The sequence below is a fragment of the Syngnathus leptorhynchus genome, chromosome 1, assembly GCF_054491065.1.
Source record: "Syngnathus leptorhynchus isolate UIUO chromosome 1, UIUO_Slep, whole genome shotgun sequence".
Classification (NCBI taxonomy): domain Eukaryota; kingdom Metazoa; phylum Chordata; class Actinopteri; order Syngnathiformes; family Syngnathidae; genus Syngnathus; species Syngnathus leptorhynchus.
Genome location: NC_141195.1, coordinates 8,404,272 through 8,423,470, shown reverse-complemented (window position 1 = coordinate 8,423,470; position 19,199 = coordinate 8,404,272). Strand labels below are relative to the sequence as shown.

General features: G+C 40.1%; 2 protein-coding genes across 2 annotated transcripts; one reads left to right on the top strand and one right to left on the bottom strand.

Moving 5' to 3' along the window:
* Window positions 1-3,500: 3,500 nt before the first annotated feature.
* LOC147061782 (putative N-acetyltransferase camello) lies at window positions 3,501-4,548 on the top strand. Its single transcript, XM_085927383.1, has 2 exons — window positions 3,501-3,519; window positions 3,812-4,548. The coding sequence occupies exons 1-2, from the start codon at window positions 3,501-3,503 to the stop codon at window positions 4,546-4,548; spliced, it is 756 nt and encodes a 251-aa protein (XP_085783509.1).
* A 10,300-nt stretch (window positions 4,549-14,848) lies between these two features.
* cbln4 (cerebellin 4 precursor) lies at window positions 14,849-18,539 on the bottom strand. Its single transcript, XM_085915167.1, has 3 exons — window positions 18,279-18,539; window positions 16,189-16,305; window positions 14,849-15,046 (listed from the first exon to the last, which is right to left on the bottom strand). The coding sequence occupies exons 1-3, from the start codon at window positions 18,537-18,539 to the stop codon at window positions 14,849-14,851; spliced, it is 576 nt and encodes a 191-aa protein (XP_085771293.1).
* Between the last annotated feature and the right edge of the window lie 660 nt (window positions 18,540-19,199).

Here is a 19,199-nt window from a genome sequence, read left to right as displayed (position 1 = left end):
TTGATATAGAGGAAACCACAAAAAGGTGCAACTAAAATAATGCTGAATTATTGTAATGCCTTAATAAATGAAAAAAAATTGTAAGAAGAAAATGACGGTTCTTCACTGCATGTACACTGATGGACTGGTTTTAGAATGGGTCAAGGATGCAGAATATCAAAGTGTCCCTTTTAGCCTATTTTTCTCTACGCAGCCTTTGGAGATAATTTTTTAGTGCGTTAGTACTTCCTTGCCTTCGCAGTTCCACTGTATCTCCGTCCTGCCCTGTCGCCGGTGTTCTGATTTATTCACTCGAATTTTAAACATATTCGCTAGCCTCTTGAGAGAGTGCGTATTTGCGTGCAATCCTCTTATTTCCAGGAGGATGATTTGTTGAGCTTCTCACTTTGAGGTGAGGTCGCTTCTCACTTTTGTCTGGGCACACCCCAAGAAGCACAGCTGTGCACAGTTGTGACAAGGGAAAATTTTTCATCAAAGAAACTAACAAGATGTCAAGTCCTTCATATACAACAAAAATGAAAAGTTAAAAAAAAACATGGGTGATCCAACTTCGTTTGGTTTGATGAGCACTCCCAGATAAAAGCATTCCATCAGTACTGAGCCACTTTATTGCACATGCAGAAATGCATTCATAAAATAATGGAAGACGTTTGGACTAAATGGAAATTTGTGTGCTGTTTTTGCACGACACGTAAGCACTTTGGAGACACGTCAGGTTCAATTTCAAAGTTTTGGAGCGAGTGGGCTGGAGATGAAGTTGTGTGGAGTGTGTTTAAATGATGCCCGCATATGAGGAGGAATTTAATGCTTTAGACTCTTAATGCGGCCAGCATGTGACAAGCATACCAAGCAGACCAGTTGTGTTTCCACAGCAACTCACCAACTCCTGACTTGGTTTTGTGACAATGACCAATCAGCCCTCAAGTGCTTCCGGCTCATTTCCAATAAAATAAATTAAAAATAGCTGTAAATACCTTCAAGTAGTTTATTTGAATGTGTTCATTTGGTGAAATCATAGCCAGACTATTTCTGAGCAAGGTAATCAACACAAAATGTACTTTTTTAACCCGTGACCACTCAAAAGTAACTGTGCAAAAGTTCAAGCTGCTCTGTCTCATGTATAAATCGAAAAAATTATGTATGTATGTATGTATGTATGTATGTATGTATGTGCGTATGTACGTACGTAAGTACGTATGTATGTACGTACGTACGTGCTCGTGCTATTTCTTTCTTTCTTTCTTTCTTTCTTTCTTTCTTTCTTTCTTTCTTTCTTTCTTTCTTTCTTTCTTTACTTGTTTGTGAGCGAGTGAGTGAGTGAGTGAGTGAGTGAGTGAGTGAGTGAGTGAGTGAGTGAGTGAGTGAGTGAGTGAGTGAGTGAGGAAAAGGGAAGACGTGTTCATGTGCAAACTCAAAACACTGGTTAACTATGTACACCAATACAAAGTATTTAGTTTTGTTGCATCACGTTTTCTGGCCACTCCACTTTGATGAACTGGAAGCAAGATGCTGATAGCAACACTGCATAGTTTGAAGGATATTTCCATATTTGTATGGTCACATTACTCCTTCGGTATTCTCATCAGTTCATACCGATCCATGAACCCTGGTATCAGATGAATCTGCCAAGCATCATAGTGTATAACCCCCCCCCCTATATCATGATGCTTGCGCAACTGTGGTTCATATCATCCGTGTTTTCAATTTTGCGTTCAGTGCATCAGTAGCGTGCCAATAGGACTTTTCAACAAATATAGAGTGGATGTTTCATTGACTGGAATGCTTGTTCATAGGTCAACTCCATGCAACATAGACATGAAATAGCGAAATAGAATATACATACATAAAATAACCCCACCGTCACCCTGAATTGGAAAAGTAGTGGTAAAAATGGATGAATGGAAAATAACCACCAGGATTCTCATTCTGAAATGCCATAACAATGTTCTCGAGAGTTATGGATATAATGTAAGTTGGTTTCATTTAGAGAGGCATGCAGTAGTAGAGGAGGGAGCGCATGTTTGAGTGTATTGGTGTTCCTGTCAAATCACACGAGCATCTCTGAAGCTGCACCCTAGAGGAGGCGTCTCCGTCGATGGGATGCTCCTCTGAAAGCTTTGTGGAAATTTCCTGTTTGCATCATACCATGCCTTCGACCAGACCTTAATACCACAGTGCTAGGTGGCAGCATGTTACCATTTGAATTTGATGTCCTCATGATGTTAGCTTTATCTGGCATTAGAATTTTAAATGAGTCATAACTGCATTAGATAAGCAGCACTTGTATTAAATATCCATAACGAATATATTTGATGGGCTAAAATGTGTGCAACTTTGTGCGAGTCTATTTCTGTTTCCACAATGTCAAAGACTTTGTGGCTCTTGTGAGCTTGTTTTAAAGGCAATGAGAGACCAGGAAGCAAATTTTCTTTAACGGCGCAAACGAACGCTTTAAACTGTGGATATCATGCGCGTCACATGCTTTATTTGCAATATGTCACATTTTCAACTCACATGTATTGTATGCTGATGAAAACTATTCAAAAGACACTCTTGGGTGAAACAAGTCAGAGGTTTTTCTTTCCAATGTGTTCCGAGCTATCACTGGTTTAAAGACAATATTCTGATTAAAATTGCTTGGGGGAACATGAATTAGGCAGAAAAATCCACCTGTTTTTTTATCTACTACCTTGGGGGTTGATTTTTTTTTGTCACTTGCTGTTAACTGAAAAAGACATCACAGTGTCTAAGGGTTTAAGTAAAGACCATCCCGCTTCACATGCTTTCTAGTTCTGGCTATGTAACATTCACAAACTGAGCACTTTGCCACTTTGATATCATTTCAGTTGACAGTAAGTGACAGTACAAGATAAAATGGCCACCCCGAGAGACAAGAAGGGGTGGATTTTTCTGCTTCATTCATATTCCACAAATCCAACATTGATCATAATATCATATTTAGACTAGTGGAGGGGGGGGGCATAAAAATTATTATTGTAAAGAACATTTTTGACTTGACTTGCGCTTTAATCAGAAGACATGGACCCTGCCACCATGTTTATGTCACCATATAAACTTTGCTTTCACGTTAATACGTTTAAGAGGCAGTGTGGGGGAGGACACGGCTGTAGCTAATATTATTTCTCGGAGGAAAAAAGCACGAACACACTGAATTCACGTCAGGCTTTAATTTAATCGGGATTTGTGCTCATCCTCCTTGACTGCAGAGTTCGTCAGCTGAGATAATTAACTTTGGAAAGACATCCCATCATCCAAACACTGTGATCTATTTGATTTGAAGCGTGTCCACTCAGGCAGTCGTTTCATTTGATGATCTCAATGTGTGTTTGTGTTTGGAGGGTGGTGTTAAAGGGATTTGTTCAAAGTAATTTGCATCCCCTCTGTGATTGGCTGATTAGACGTAGCTTAAGTTTTGGGGCCAGCACAGCGTCAATAAATTCATAGTGCACGAAAAACGTAGGAGGAGGAAAATAGTCATCATGGCCCAGAAAAACAACGGTAAGTTAGGATGAATTTTCTTTAATTAGCCGATTAGTTCAGGAATAATTGTCGAATTCTGTGAGGTGTTTGTGGTCTTGTTATTCTCATCAAAAGATTTCTATAGTAACCTTTGTGATCCTGAATTGAGTTATGCTTTTTACATTTGCTCTTTGCATCCATTCGGTACGGAAACTGCCTTAGTAAAACATGAACACTGTTCTCAATTTCCATATCAGAAAATCCAGCAAGAATGTGAAAGCTGCACATAGATTAGCCTCGCTGAGCTCTTTCTCCTGCTTCCTTCATTCAGTCCAGCTCAACATCAGAGAATACCGGCCCTCCGATCAACGTGTGGTCACAGAGTTATTTTGTGACGGCATTCGCGAGAACATATACCCGGCCTTCTTCAAGTCCATGAGCCACCCGGACCACGTGGGTGTGGCACTGAGCATCTCTATGGCCGGCTACGTGCTCGGCGGCAGCTCCTACTTCCAGGGGCTGCTCTTCGGTGCGGCGTGGGCAGGGCTCATCTACTTCTGTTGCCACGAGATCTACGAGGGCTACATGCTAAGAAGGCTGAGCACAGATATGGCTGATATCCAAGCCAACTATCTGGACAACCCAAATAATGGCTTCTGGGTGGCGGAGGCGGGAGACGGAGAACTGTCCCGGGTGGTGGGCATGGTGGTGGTGACCGGGAGAAGGGAAACCGAAGAAGAGCATCATGACATCCTGAACGGCAGATTGGGGACAGGATCATCGGCCGATGGGAGCAGAGATAGCGGAGAGATGTCCTTCTTAGTTGTGGCGTTCCCGTGGCGTCGCAGGAAGGTGGGCTCCCAGCTGACCCAGCGGGCATTGGACTTCTGCAAAGAGCGGGGCTTCGCTCGTCTTATGCTGGATGTCAGCTCGCCACAGACGGGGGCTATCTCCCTCCTTCGAAAGAGCGGCTTTATTCAGACGTCGTCGCACAACAACACGCACTCCAATCGCTGGATCTCCAAATTGGCCAGAATCAGTGTGACGCGCATGGAGAAATTCCTCTGAGAGACTCCAAGACCTCTTCCAACCTGGACTGTAAAGCACATATTTTCCACTTTCATAATGCAATATAATTTGTAGTTCCAATCAAATAGATGTCAACCTAACTTCAATACCGGGTTTGTCATCCACTTGACCAAATAAATACCTGTCTTCAAATAAATGTCTCCTGTTGTCTCGTCAAGAAAGAAAAAAAAACAACAGCTGGAATTACATTTGGTGACCTTTAATGTCACAAACAGATATGACGATATGTGTGATGCTGCAGTTGACCAAAGAGTTGAAAGAGACAAATGGTTTCAGTGTACTGTGTTGTGCCATTTGAGGAAAATGTTTGGGCTCTGAAGAAAAAAAAACAAAAAACAGAAGCGCTATCTGATGTCCACTGACAAAAAAGAGAGAGCGCTTCCCTTGCGAGGGAGTTAGCAAGGAGTTGGTGTTCAAATGAGTTTAGTCCATGTGGGACAACACAAGTAGTCGAGTAGTGCCCAGAAAAATGATGAGAAGCACTTGAAGAGGTTGTAATATCAGATCGACATTATTTTCATTGCATGTTCCAGAACGGCCTGGTACCTTTATCTCTACCGCTCTATCACAGATTTCACGAGTGGACGAGTCTCAGCTGCTGGTTTTGCTGCGATTCAAAAACAAGATTGTAATTGCACGATGTCGCAAATTCTAGCCCATCAAATGCAGAGAATGATTTTTACACAGATGAAAAATGATTTCATGAGTTTTTTCACAACAGTCGTGTAGATCTACAGTTCATGTTCAACATGGATGGCATAAATGGATACGACTGTTTAAAGAGTATTTGCACTTTTCCTGGCAGGCATTAGCAGAAGTTCAAACTGTATTAAGTAACATTGTTACATACTTTATGGTCATTGCAGCATTGATTCACTACCAGCCCAGTTAAAATGGATCTTTGACGTCCGTAGCCGTCAATGGTAGTGAATGAGTTAAACAACTCATCGAATCATTTGTCCAAAATTTATAGAGACAATACTATATGTGGATGATGCTATTGGAATATTCTTTGTCATCATCTTAGTTAATCTTCAAAACAGTTTTTTTTTTTTCACCCTAGAAGTTTGATGTCTGTGTGCAACATATACTAAATAGCGCCCGGATAATAAATAGCACCCATGTTGTGGTCTAGGTATTGTTCTTGGGTGTGCTCAAATATGTGAGAAAAGAGAAGTTGAGTCATTTGGGGGGGAGAACTTTGTGTTAAGCCGCTTTCCAGGGAGAAGTTGAATCCGTCTACCTCAGAGGAATTAATGCCAGCCGTCTTCTAAGACCTCACAACTCTTTGCTTAAAATACCAATGAAAAATGCAATAGTGTCAGGACATTGGGAGATTTCAAATTCTTGAGAGCTGAAAGAGGATACAAAGAGGATAAAGAACGGAGTATAACGCATTGCATTCAGGTCAGCGTGTATAGTGAAAATACTGAGATTAGAACTAATGACAAAGAAAAGAATAACAGAGGAGCATTTCCATTTGTGTGCAGGCGCAACTTCATTTCTTATCATGTCAAATGATTGCAGGGCATGCGTTGTATTGTGTTGATTGAAGTTGCGTAATATAAAAAGTATCTTTCAAATCATCTAATGGCTGAACTCGGGCCCAATCAACACTCAAACCAAACAAACAAAATGACATGGAGTGAAAATCAAATGCATTGAGATTGCACGAAGCACAGAATTCATGATGGCTGCTGGTGGGTTTCCACAGTGGGACATTTTTTAGTTGTGACATCCCAAACTGTTTTTGTTTGTACTCACCTCTGTTTTTGTTGGAATGTATTCATTTTAAAACTCCCCACTGTTGCTGTGCAATCGGTTGAAACTTTTTTGTCCCCCTCTACGCTTTTTTTCCATGTTTATTGCTCAAGATTTGACTTGCATCTGTGTGAAGGCTTTTGAAATGAAAATAAGAGCTGATTCTACAAGAGGGGCATAAAGGGTGAGGCCGACTAGTGACTACTGATGAGGATCAACGTTTTGGGGATGAACACGCATGTTGGCAGCCACTCCCAGCATCCCATGCTCACCTTCCTGCGGGAATGGAATGAGTTGGGTTTTTAATTCTCAAACTATGATTTGTAAATGAGTTTTTTGTGTGTGTCAAAACTAATAATAACTGAAGACAGTGACGAGCCTGGGGAGATTCCAGCATGCTGGTGAAGAGACGGACTGTTCTCTCTTCAAAGCTCTCAGAACCTCCACTCTGCAGTATGAAATGCTAATGAAAACACTGGTGAGACAATTAAATGACACGGTGGCATCAAGGTCTTTATAATTATTGTTGACGGCATGAGCAGAACGAATCGGTTTTCAAACCAAATATAGAATAGTCTTCAAGTGATTGACCTTCTTTTTAACAAAAATTCCAAATATATAGTCTATAAGATAGTAGTACATGAGAGTGGAAGGTGTCAGACAGGGCTAATACTGCATACAGTGAACATGGAAGCTGGTTGGCCAACGCTTTGTTCCGATTAACAAAAAATGGAATCAAATTCTCATAAAAGAAAGGAAAAGAAAATTGAATAATTTGTTCCAGTGTCTAAAAACACATCAAGTGATTTTCACACTTTTTTTTTTTTTATTAGAAAATATTTGTAAATAATAATACCAATAATAATGTTTATGAATTAAAAGTTAGGTCTGCAACCGGTGGAATTTGATACATCACAGCTATGGATAGTAATATCCATTCATTTTATCCATTCCTTTATTTTCTAAAGCACATATCCACTAAAAGTGAGTGAATGATTGCAGGTTTTAGTTACAGGGTCACATGTTCATATGTTGAGACACAAAACCTCAGAGCAGTTTTAAAAAAATCTAGTCAATCAAAAGTGTTTTAATAATTACAATTATCAACAAAATCATGCAAAACAAGTTCATTTAAAGCTTGATGTAAGTTTTCTGTCATATAGGATATGTAAGGTCACAACAACTTTATTTTGTGTATAGATGATTGAAATTCCACTTGGGGAACAATTCTCCGATTGTAGAATGGCCCACTGTGTGTACGACTGGAGTTTATTTTTTTTTCTTCTTCTGACAGAATACGATAGTGGCACACAACAGCCGTGATTTGTAATGAAGAACTGAATGATCAAAAAGCGCATGCAGGAAGCCAGAAGATGCTCTCATCAGGCATCATTGTTGGCGCTTTGTCATTCATGCCGAGTCGGCTCAACGTTTCTCTCTTATGTTGCCTTCTTGTCAACACGACTCAGCAACTTCCCTCACCTCGTTCTCGCAATCACGCTGAGGGACCAAAAACCATCATCACTCATTTGACCTCTTTGGGGTTTGCTGCTGTTTAGATGCTTAGCGAGCGTTCCAGAATAAAATCACTCTGTTTTAGTCAAGACTGTTACAGAATGAGATGAGAGAAGGTCACAAATATTTGGAAAATCTTGGATCAATACCAAACTATAGAACAACATTCCTCATGTAAGGTTTTAAATTTTGCCATTAAAATCTCAGCAGTCTTTCAATTTTGAAATAAAAAAAAAACATTTACTGGTTCTCCTTTAACAAATAGAGAGAAGTCTTAATATAACACGTAGCCGCAGGGTCATTCAGCTATTTTTTATTTTCAAACGTATTCAACGGGCTGGATTTAACCACCAAACTGGATATGTGACACCCTGCGTATAAAGCACTGTGATTTGTTTTTCCGATTTAAACATCATTGCTATAGACAGGAAATGTTTTTGCTGTGATTGCTTTTTACCCTGGAGAGAGGCAAGATTCAAAAGGTGTGGACATTAACAAACAAATGTTAAAAAGCCAACATTCATGAGAGGGAGCTATCTTTTGGCTGGGAGTAATTTTCTCCTGATGAAAAGTTATTTTCTACCCTTTTTCCTCCCTCTCAAAGAGCCACTTTGGTCTTAACATTCTGTAATATATTTTTCTACAGCTAAGACTTCATCATTTTTTTTTTACACATTCAAATGTGTTGTTGAATTTCTTAATGCCATCTCAAGATGTTGACCCCCCATTCCTGCTCACTCATATAATTGGTCGTGGAAGAAATTTGTTTTCCTGTGCAATGGACCCTCTCTAGTCTTGGAGGATGGGACTGGGTTGACCCGTAAGTAGAGAAATGCACGTTGACGTCATGGCTACTGAAATGCATAAGGGTGCATGGGACGTTTTCCACTAAAATAAAAAAACGAAAAGCAAATAATGTGTTACAAGTCACCAAGACTCCAACTACCTCACAATGATTGCCTCACCCCATCTGCAGTTAAGTAAACAATTAACAAATTTTCAGACATATGCTAATACAGTATGCTGTCAATTGAATATCTTTTTATAATAGTATTATTTCAAGAGCTTACAATCTGCCTGCGTCTGTCACAAGGTTTAAAACACTTCTTTGTGTGCTAATCATGAATCACGCGCTGTGACCTCACGCCGCCATCTAATGAGTGAAAGTTCAAGTGGCGTTCAGCAAGCCGATCACGTGGAGGAACTGCCGCTGGCCGCAAGGCAACACAATGGTTGCTTTGACGCGATCCAAAGGCACATTCCAAATTGTTGACAAGTGACGTCAACTTTAGCCTAAGATGAATTTGACTTCTTGATTTTAATTAGAAAAAAAATAGCCATACAATCCAGTCAAAAACCACACAGTCTCTAGAAACGCTGACTTGGCCATTTAGCCCAACAGTTGTGTGAAGCGTAACAAAAGCCAGACAACAAAAATTCCCTTCAACAAAAAAGAAAAGGAAACAAACATCAATAACTGACACTGGAAGAAGAACAGAAGATTTGTTTGGAGAATATGAAATGGAAAATAATGTATGTAAAAAATAAAAAAAAATCCTACTTCAAAATTTAACCCTAATTTGAAACCTTAAGTCTTGTTTGAAACCCTAATTTGAGTCAATATTTAGGGCTTATTAAGAAAATAGTGATGCAAAATAAAGAAACGACATTTGTAAAATAATCGAATAACAGACACCAAGAGAATTAAATTACCTGGCCTGACCCAGATGGATATGTTGGTTCATTTTTGTGTGCATGCCAAACTCTACTACCTTTTTCTTTTCTAGCTAAGCGATTCCTCTTACATTCACCTCCATCTTAATGCCGTCATTTTCAATCAAAGTCATTTATGCGCTTGTTTTTCATAGGAGCTGCCGTGACAGAAAGCAGACCGCCCTTATCCCTCATCACAGACCAGACTGACAGTTCAATGACGTCCATGAACTTGTCATAATGCAGCTTGCTCACAGAATCATGCAAAGGTAAAAATTGAGGGGAGGGTTGGTGGGAGGTCTGCTGAAAGCCGGAATGTCACTCATGGTTAGCGTCATGACAAGGGCAAGGATGAGCCGAGCAGGAGATGATTGGTCCCCTTTTCCCAAAATGCTTTCACCCCAGCCTGAAATCTAACAACTTTGCATGGCAACATGCAAAAAGAACCACGGTATGACCCCTCAAATTGCGCTCCAAACATGGTTGCACTTCTTTACATCTTGGACAGTGGTGATTCTCACAAGGATTCACCCAAAATCATCTGAACTGGGCAGTTGAGAGATGATCATTCTTTTTCTATTCTATCATTTAAATGTGAAATGTAGATTACACAGTTGACATTTTTCGCATTTGAGCAAAATTGAACGATTTGAAATCCTCCACAATGTGTTTCAACACAGTTCAAGTTGTGTCAGGGCAACGTGAACTTGTTTTGAGGAAAAAAAAAAAAAAAAGGTTGTGCCGAGCGACAGTTGCTAGGGAAGAGCTGCTGGTTAGGTCAGGGGCGTCTTTTCTGCCCCGCCCCCCTAGAAATTTGTTTTGTTTCCTTAAGTGTCTGTGGGAGTGAAAGAAATAAAATGTTCTTTTCCTTCATGGCCGTTGCACCTTTGACGGGAAGCAGGGTCACACACATCAACATCATCATCATCATCACGAGCCACTGTGTTTTTCCTCATTAGACAGACTCCATGCTGCTCTGACTGATGCTTAGTTACAGTTCACTTCAGGGGGTGTTTATGTGACCCAGTGGATGCAATCAAAGGGAACGCTGGAACGTGAAAAGTATACAACTCTGGAAAAATTGAGGCAAAATGAATGCTAGAATTTGCTGACTTTTTTGTTTGTCGAAATGGCCAATATTTGTGTCTAGGAGTTATGTTGTCAATAGTTGATAGTAGTAGCTTCTCCTCTAAGTGGCATCTGTGTTATTTTTCTTCGTCACGACTGGGATTTCTCTTGACTCCCTTAATGATAGGGTTAAGATGATGCCCACTTCAGAAAGTGGAAGTGAAAGAAATTAGATGAGTAAAATGATGATTGTTAGGGATGTTCTGACTCTAACTTATTTTGCAAGAACCACACGGGAGACAGTATGCCCTTTGAACACTTGCAAGTGGAGAATTTGTTCGTTACTGTAGATACAGCAATGTCCGAACAAAGTCTGCCGTTGGAGTCATGCAAGAGGCTATTTATTGAGAGAAGAAGGGTGGGGGTGAGAGTGGCCAAGGTGGGGGTGACAATTTACATGTGTGGTGGCCAAGGTGGGGGTGACAATTTACATGTGTGGTGGTCACCTCAGCAAATGGTTAAAACAAAGTTCATCATTCTAGTCTACATCCCAACATAATCATACGATCAAGATAGTTCATAAACCCTAACAATGATCGACTGAAAGTAAATGTTCTGTGTATCTTTGGTTCCAAATGGACTTTTCTTACAATCTTTTCAAGGAATCGCTCCATTAAAGAGTACAACACAAAAGATATCTGCAAAAGAAAAGTATGATTTTTCACTCAGTGTGTGATTTGACAAAAACCTTGCAAAAGAAGCACAAGTTCAAATGATAAAATCCAAGCCACAAAGAGTCTCTCTTATCTGTCACAGTTAAATCCAAAACGTGTGGAGATAAGCTTTCAATGAAAGCTTTCCATTTATAAGTTGTGCCACTGGGAATGTTAATTTATCTAGCTATTCACTAAATGTTTTAAAGTGCTCATAAAATGTAATGTAGGTGGTGAAAGTAAGTCAGGAAAAAAAACAAGTCAATCCACTGGCATTCATTTGGGGATTTTCTCTTTGCAAACGTTTATTAAACTCACAAGAAAGCTTGTTATCACAACAGTCTCAAGCAGAACCATTTGTAGCTATAATATGTTGATTGGACTATATGAAAAAAAAAAAAAAAAAACCACGCACGCATGGGGAGAACATCCAAACTCCACGCAGGATGGGCCAAGACTTTGATGTAAAACTGAAAAATAACCTGTTAGGAATGAGCTGAACCTTGCACAGCAGTCAGTATAACTCCAAGGTCATTCAGCACAATTAAAATGACAAGGAGAAGAGTTTACAAGAGAGTATTTATCAGTTTAGTAAACAGTATGCTGCTTTTCACAGGTCAGTCTTGGTATTGCAACAGACATCCTTTTGGGGGAGGAGATTTATGATTATTGGTAAAGATCTTGTGTGTTTGGTAGGGGTCAAACTGACCGGATGACTAATCGATGCGCTGACTTTCCGACTCCCGAATGATGGTCATAGATTGTGTTCGATTAATCGGCAATCACGTGTTTTGGCATGAATAAAACAGACGACTCGTAGGTCATCTGTCAGTGAAGCAAACTAGCAGTGGTGCCTCAGGCGTGTAGACGTTTTTCCCTAAAATGAGATTGGTAGAAGATTCACTTACATTAATGCAAGTTTATACTACAATGAAACGTAATAAAAACCCACCTGAAAAGGCATTTGTTAATGCTAGCTAATAAACAACATTACATTGACCATCGGCATATTTAGCAATCGCCCTACATACATACTCTAAATACAGACAAGCATGTAGTATCAGCTTATACCAGTGGTGTCAAACTCATTTTTTTTCGCGGGCCGCTTTGTCGTCATAGCTTCTTTCGGAGGGCCATCACGACTGTAAACCCAAATAAATGTATGAGCACCTCATATTATACACAGTAAAAGCTACAAAACAAACTGACAAATAACTCGTTTTCAAATCAGACGAGTAAAGTCTGGTCAAATATAATAACAACAATAATAATAATAATAAAAAAAATATTAATAAAAGTGAAAAGGATTTGCAATTCTCGTAATGACACACAAATTTGATGCACAATAAAATGATGTGGTGGCTGGTATCTGGGCCCCGGGCCTTGAGTTTGACACCATGGCTTATATGATGAAACCAAGACAAGCAGTGGTTGCCCCATAACGTCTTTATTGTATGTTGATGTGAATGAGTGAACTTGCTTTTGGAGGCACACAAAAGTTGTCAACACAAGTTGTCAACGGAGAAAATTAGGGATGGACAAGTAGCGATACCAGATATCTACATCGGCACCGTTAGCAGTCTTGTGGCCATTTTATGATCAGATACTATAAATTAGAAGAATCAAAAATCGCCCTTAATTTCATTAAGAGGACTACAACTCCAAGTTTGACCTTTTCTTCTTTCAGCTCGTGGCTGTGCTGTAAAATCAAAAGTAATTACATTTTAAATCAACCCCAAATAATTGCGTGTTAAATTAATTACTTAATTATTACTCTGCTGCAGATGTTTCTTTGCTTTTAGACATCTTTTCTTTTAATTGTGTCTATTTTATGTGTGTTCGGCGACCTTGAGTGCCGGGAAAGGCGCCATACAAATAAAATGTATTATTATTATGATGATGATGATTATTATTAATTCATTCATTATAGGACATTTTTGCTATAATCACAGTTAGTTTGAGTTAGTTTTGAAAATGTGTAGTATCCGTTTTATTTTTGTTTTGTAAATGAGAAGGTTTTTTTTCAATTTTAGTTTTGTTTCATTTGTTTTCATTCACTCAAATAACCTTGATATCATCCATATTGGCCATTTTATCTTAACATGTGCATTAATTGGCCTCAATACATCAATATGTTGCTTTCATTGCCTATGATGAGTTCAAAACCTTGTGTTCAATTTTCTAAAAGGAATTTAAATGTGCACTGTGTAACATACAATGGAACCTCTGAGGATCTGAAACTCATTGATATAGTCTGTTCCATGGTCAAACTGTGAACCATCATAAAACCTTTACGGATAAGGTTTTAAGTAACATTTTAAGATTCTTAACTCTTATCAAATGCAAGTAAAACCATCTTCCACAAAATGATGGGACATAAAAAAGTCATATGTGTAACAGATATGATAAAGGCATTGATTTGCGTTACAGTCCCACCTCAAAATTATCATGTCAATTTTCTTTAAACATTCTTCATCATCATATAAGTGCAAAGTAAAAGTCTAAAAGCAAATAATGCTGTCTTTGAGAACTAGCAACGGTGTATGCTGACCAAGTCTTTCCGATTTCAATGTCCTTTCACTGAACATCCTGTATACAGGGGAACGCTTCTGTTTACGATTGTCCCGAATGCATCGCACGACATTCCAAGGTTACAACGTGTGCAATTGGAAGATGTCGTTGCACCCCATCTTGAATGTTAATGACCATATCGTAATGACAAAGCAAAGTCCAGCGCTTTTAACGACCCCATTCACTTTTGCGGTCTTATCATTCAACCTTGGTTGCCCAATTCAAAAAGCCATTATGATTTCTTTGTATTGCTTCTCGGATGTTACCTCCATACTTACTATCGTTGTACATGCGTTTTTCACTTTGGTCAGATGTAAAAATGCGTTTTACGTCAATGCCTTGGAAATGGAACTCTACCGTTTTGTCTGACTCTGGAGTCAAATCTTCTTCCCATAGTCTGGTTCGCTAACAGTGTACAACCTCATGGCTGTTTGAATTTAGAGGATCCAATATATGTGACTTGATGAAAATGTCTTGTCAGTTGAGACAGCACCTCTTTTGACATACAGTGTCAGATAACAGAGGACACTATGGACATTCATTTTAATATATCACATATACAGCATATAGAAAAATAAAAAGCAGTTTTCATTGTTGTCATATAACGGACATGTATTTTTTTTTTTTAATTGAGGGTATGTTTGGGAGGTTAGCTACGTTTAAAGCAGATGTCATATCAAATGGGTTTTTAGCGACAAACTAAAAAGCTCAGTTAGCAAAAAGGCAGACACACCTGAGCAACAGTTGTCATGACAACAAAGCGCTTGCGGGGTGTGGAAGGCTTCTCTCTGGGAGCATCTTGATTGACAGGATCACGCGAAACAAAGCATCTTCAAAACCCAGTTTTGTGATGCTGCTTTGCCAGTCACATTTTTATTTATGCAGCGACGACACATCACGAAAGTCGGTCACTTTACAAACCGTTGTGGTTTTCTTATTCACAAAGGAAAGACGAGAAAGCCGGAAAATGTCGAGTACTGCCATCCGCCGACCAGGTTGCCCTTCTCCAATTTCAGGTAGACTTTGTCCTCCTTTTCCAGATAGAGCAGAACTCCATTCGTGGCGGCCTCGCGAGTTACGTCCTTGTCCCCAGCAAACGCTGAAATAACGGGCCTCCCATTTAACATTAGGTTGACCTAGAAAGTCAGACAATTAAACAACAGTCAAATCATATCCACATTTTTAGGCTTTGTTCAAGAAAGAGAAACGCAGCGGCCACCATTGACAATGACAATTGTTTAATCCCATAATCTGATACAATTGTCAAATCAGAAAAAGAATGGTGTTAATTTTTATAGTTAGACACTCGAGTGAGTGTCCTCAAGAACAAAGAAATTGTTAAATGTTTCTGCCAATCAAGGCTTTGTTCATCATAATACAATAGGGGCAGATATGGAAGTAAATCTGAGAGAGCCTTTGGATTAGTATATTCAAATAGGAAAGGAAAGAGGAAAATGAGCAAATCATTCCCAAAGATGAAAAAAAAAAGGGAGATATTAGCATAATTTTAGTCAGGAGGCTCCTTTCTGGTTTGCAGAGGAAACATGGGCATTTCATATTCGGCCTGGACTGAACTTGAAACCTTTCATGTCATTATCACTTCAATTTCCAACAATGAAAATACGAAATCAATCTGCACCTTCATGGGGATCTATACTTTCATTTTTTTGTCCTGTTTCTTGGCCAGCACAAATTTGATAAGGCATGCTTCAAAGATAAGGCATGAGGTGATAAACCACTGCAGGTCCAAGTGCCTCATTGCTATTCGATGCCTTACATCTGATGTTTTCTACTATTTCCATGTCAACTTCAAGTGGCACATATCCGACACGGCGATGCTTACACTGATGGAACACAACACAGAGAGAACCTTGACCTGTGAGGAGTTGTGTTGATTTGCCCCACCAGACTTGCTCAGCCACACACTTTCAGAAATAAGCAGATACTAAAATTGACTTGGTTATTTAATTTTCCTTTTGAGAGGAAGTAGACACTCCAGAGAACCAACAATTTATATACTGTGCTAACATTAAAAATGCATTTTCTATAATGTCCCTGGTGGAGGTTAATATACAATTTTGTTGGCTTGGCTTGACTCTTCTCGCCGTTGATTTAATAAAGGGTAACCTCGGTCGGCAATGAGTTTTTATTACTTAATGACGCACATGCCTTTCATGTAAGATATTCATATTCAGATGAGGTGAATCATGTTAGATCGTCCTTTTGTGCCACTGGAGGGCAAAAAAAGATCAGAATTGGGTTAACGGCGTTCTTTTACCTGTATGGTCTGGCTCTGGTACACTTTAATGACATGGAAGTTGAAACTGTAGACTCCTTTTCTTGGGGACAAAAACACAGACTCAAATGTGAAGAAGTTTCCAATATTTACCAGAACCTACAAGAGAAGACAGACAACAGATGCTCACAATCGATCTCTCCTTTGTTTTGTAAATAACGGCACAGTTCTGATGACTTCATTAAGACTTGAGGTGGCTGCCATAAAACACATTTGGTAATTTTTTTTTTTTTTAAATCATAAATTTCATCTATATAATCTGTACATTTATCTACAAGGGCAGTAAAATGAATGGAATGAGGTTAACCAGGCTTTATTATTGAAATTATTGCATCAGTAACTTGAGCTATTGTTGGAATTGTGATTACCTGCTCAGCTCCAAGTCAGACATTATTAACAAACTATCATGTTAAATATGAAGAATCTCACGAAACCAACATTTCATTTTATGACTAAATATGCATCTAACATAACACAAACCTTTGGGGTTCCTTTGAGTTTGATGTCACATGCAACCCTAGTTCAGTGGGCCTCAAAGGATTGTGCACGTGCACTGGTCGGTCATAAAAAGTCTAATTTACCATGTTTGGAAATTTGAAAGACCATGGCGCTCTGGCGGACTGTGGCTGTTTTTTTTTTTATTACACGCCTCTCAGCACACCTGACAATTTGGTGATAGAAGGTGGCTTGGACTTTAGCCAGATAAAACCAGGTCTAAATTGTGGCACAAGTGAAGTAATGCAATTTGTCACACACAGACGCATAATCAGGGTTCACAGCAGCCAACTTTACATCAGTCGCAAGTGGATTTTTTTGCTGTTACTTATAAACGTACTAAGCTCTTGCCAATTTCTTGTTCTGATGCCAGCAAGTCCGTTATGCTTCCGGCAGGCAGACGGCGGGCCTCTCATACTGAATTTAAACAGAATGATGGAAACCGTTTTGATTGGCTGAGAATCAATTTGCCTGTGCTTACTCACACAACGACACAAACACTCATTTCTAAATGCTCCCATCTAGAAAAGTACCACAACAAAGAAAACTCCACCCGTGCGCACAGTTAGACTGCATTTACGCTTAACTTGCGCCGGGCATGAAAATAGTAGTCCATTTGTTTTTCCTTGTCCTTGCCATCATCTCACTGGAAGAGGGGGCTCTCTCAACAAGTGCTTTTAAGATTGATGGGGAGGAGGAGCCTCACAGAAGCTTACTTTCAATGCACAATACATGCCGTCATCATTAAAAATAAACTTCATTGTTTTAACCTTACTCATTAATAGTGGAAACTTATTTTCACATTTGTATGACAGTTAGGAATTTGTTAAAACATTGTCTATAATAAAGAGAGAGATTATTTCAGTTTCCACTATTCACACTGGGGAAATTTGTTTTCCTGAACTGAATAAAAAAATATTAGCTTGTTAATTGATCGCTGGTTTTCTGACTACTGAGTCAGTCCAGCAGGGATCTGCTCCAGGTCATCCAGATCCCTATTGAGTGCAGGCACTGTAGCAAATGGATGGATGGATGGATGGATGGATGGATGGATGGATGGATGGATGGATGGATGGATGGATGGATGGATGGATGGATGGATGGATGGATGGATGGATGGATGGACGGGCGGACAGGCGGACGGGCGGACGGGCGGATGGACAGGCGGATGGACAGGCGGACGGGCGGATGGATGGATGCATGTATCCATGCATGCATGGATACATGGATGGATGCATGGATGGACGGGCGGACGGGCGGATGGACAGGCGGATGGACAGGCGGACGGGCGGATGGACTTCAGCGCTTATTCATAGCTACATTACAGTTACATTTAGATTATTTGAATCATGATTAACATGAAATGAAACCCATCCAAAATAAATGAATGATACTTTTGTATTTTGGGGGTTGAGTTTGGGGTTGATGGGTGATCTGCAGGTGATGAGATGGACAGGATGGACCCCTCCCCCACTCAATACATGACAGCTCTACGCATGCAAAAGCAAACGCACTCTGGCACGCACAGACACTGTCATAAACATGGCAACTGCATGTAACACGTAAAGGTTCCGGACCTGGTCGAAGTAGATGATCCTGGTCTTGTTGCTCATCTCGGAGGGTTCGTGGTTGTTGCTCCGCACCGCCGAGAAAGCCACCTTGGAGTTGGCGGCGCGCACCGAGATGCCGAGTGGCGAGTTGGACGCCCGCCAGTCGGCAGCCGGGTTGGAGTCACACACCACCAGACATTTGCCCTCCAACACGATGGGCTCCGTGTCGTTCTGGGCTTGCATCGTCGCAGCCAGAACCCACAGCACGCTCCAGCCCAACAACCGCATGTCCGCGAGTTGTCCACTAGCGGCTCCGCACATGCGCCGCGTACACTAGAGACACCCTCATCGCGCACGGCATCCTTGTTGAGTCCAAATTCCCAGCTCGAGAAACGTCTGAGCGTGTCATTGAAATAAAGCAAGCAAATGAATAAAGTTGGTGCGCAAAACTCTGCGATTCCTTGATGCAAGCCAAAGGATGATGCGCCTCCAGTAGCCTGCGTCCGCTCCACGCACAGATCTGAAGAGATTTGCTCAGTGGTGCTGCGTGGTTGCGCGCCCAAATGCTGCCAGCCAACCTCTTTACGCACGCGCACCGAACCTCAATTAACAATTGTCAGATACCGTCTTGCACATTACAAGCACCATCTCACCTGCAAGTTGCGACAAGAACTAAACTTAGGTAGTGTCTTCAATTAATGTTTGCTCATCAATTGGCTCCATGGGTTTGGTTGATCACAAAAAAATACAATTTAAACAAAATAGATGGGATAATATTTTCATCGAGCTGCTATAGTGGCAGGGTTTATCTAGATAAGACTCAACTTATTTATTTATCTATCTATCTATCTATCTATCTATCTATCTATCTATCTATCTATCTATCTATCTATCTATCTATCTATCTATCTATCTATCTATCTATCTATCTATCTATCTATCTATCTA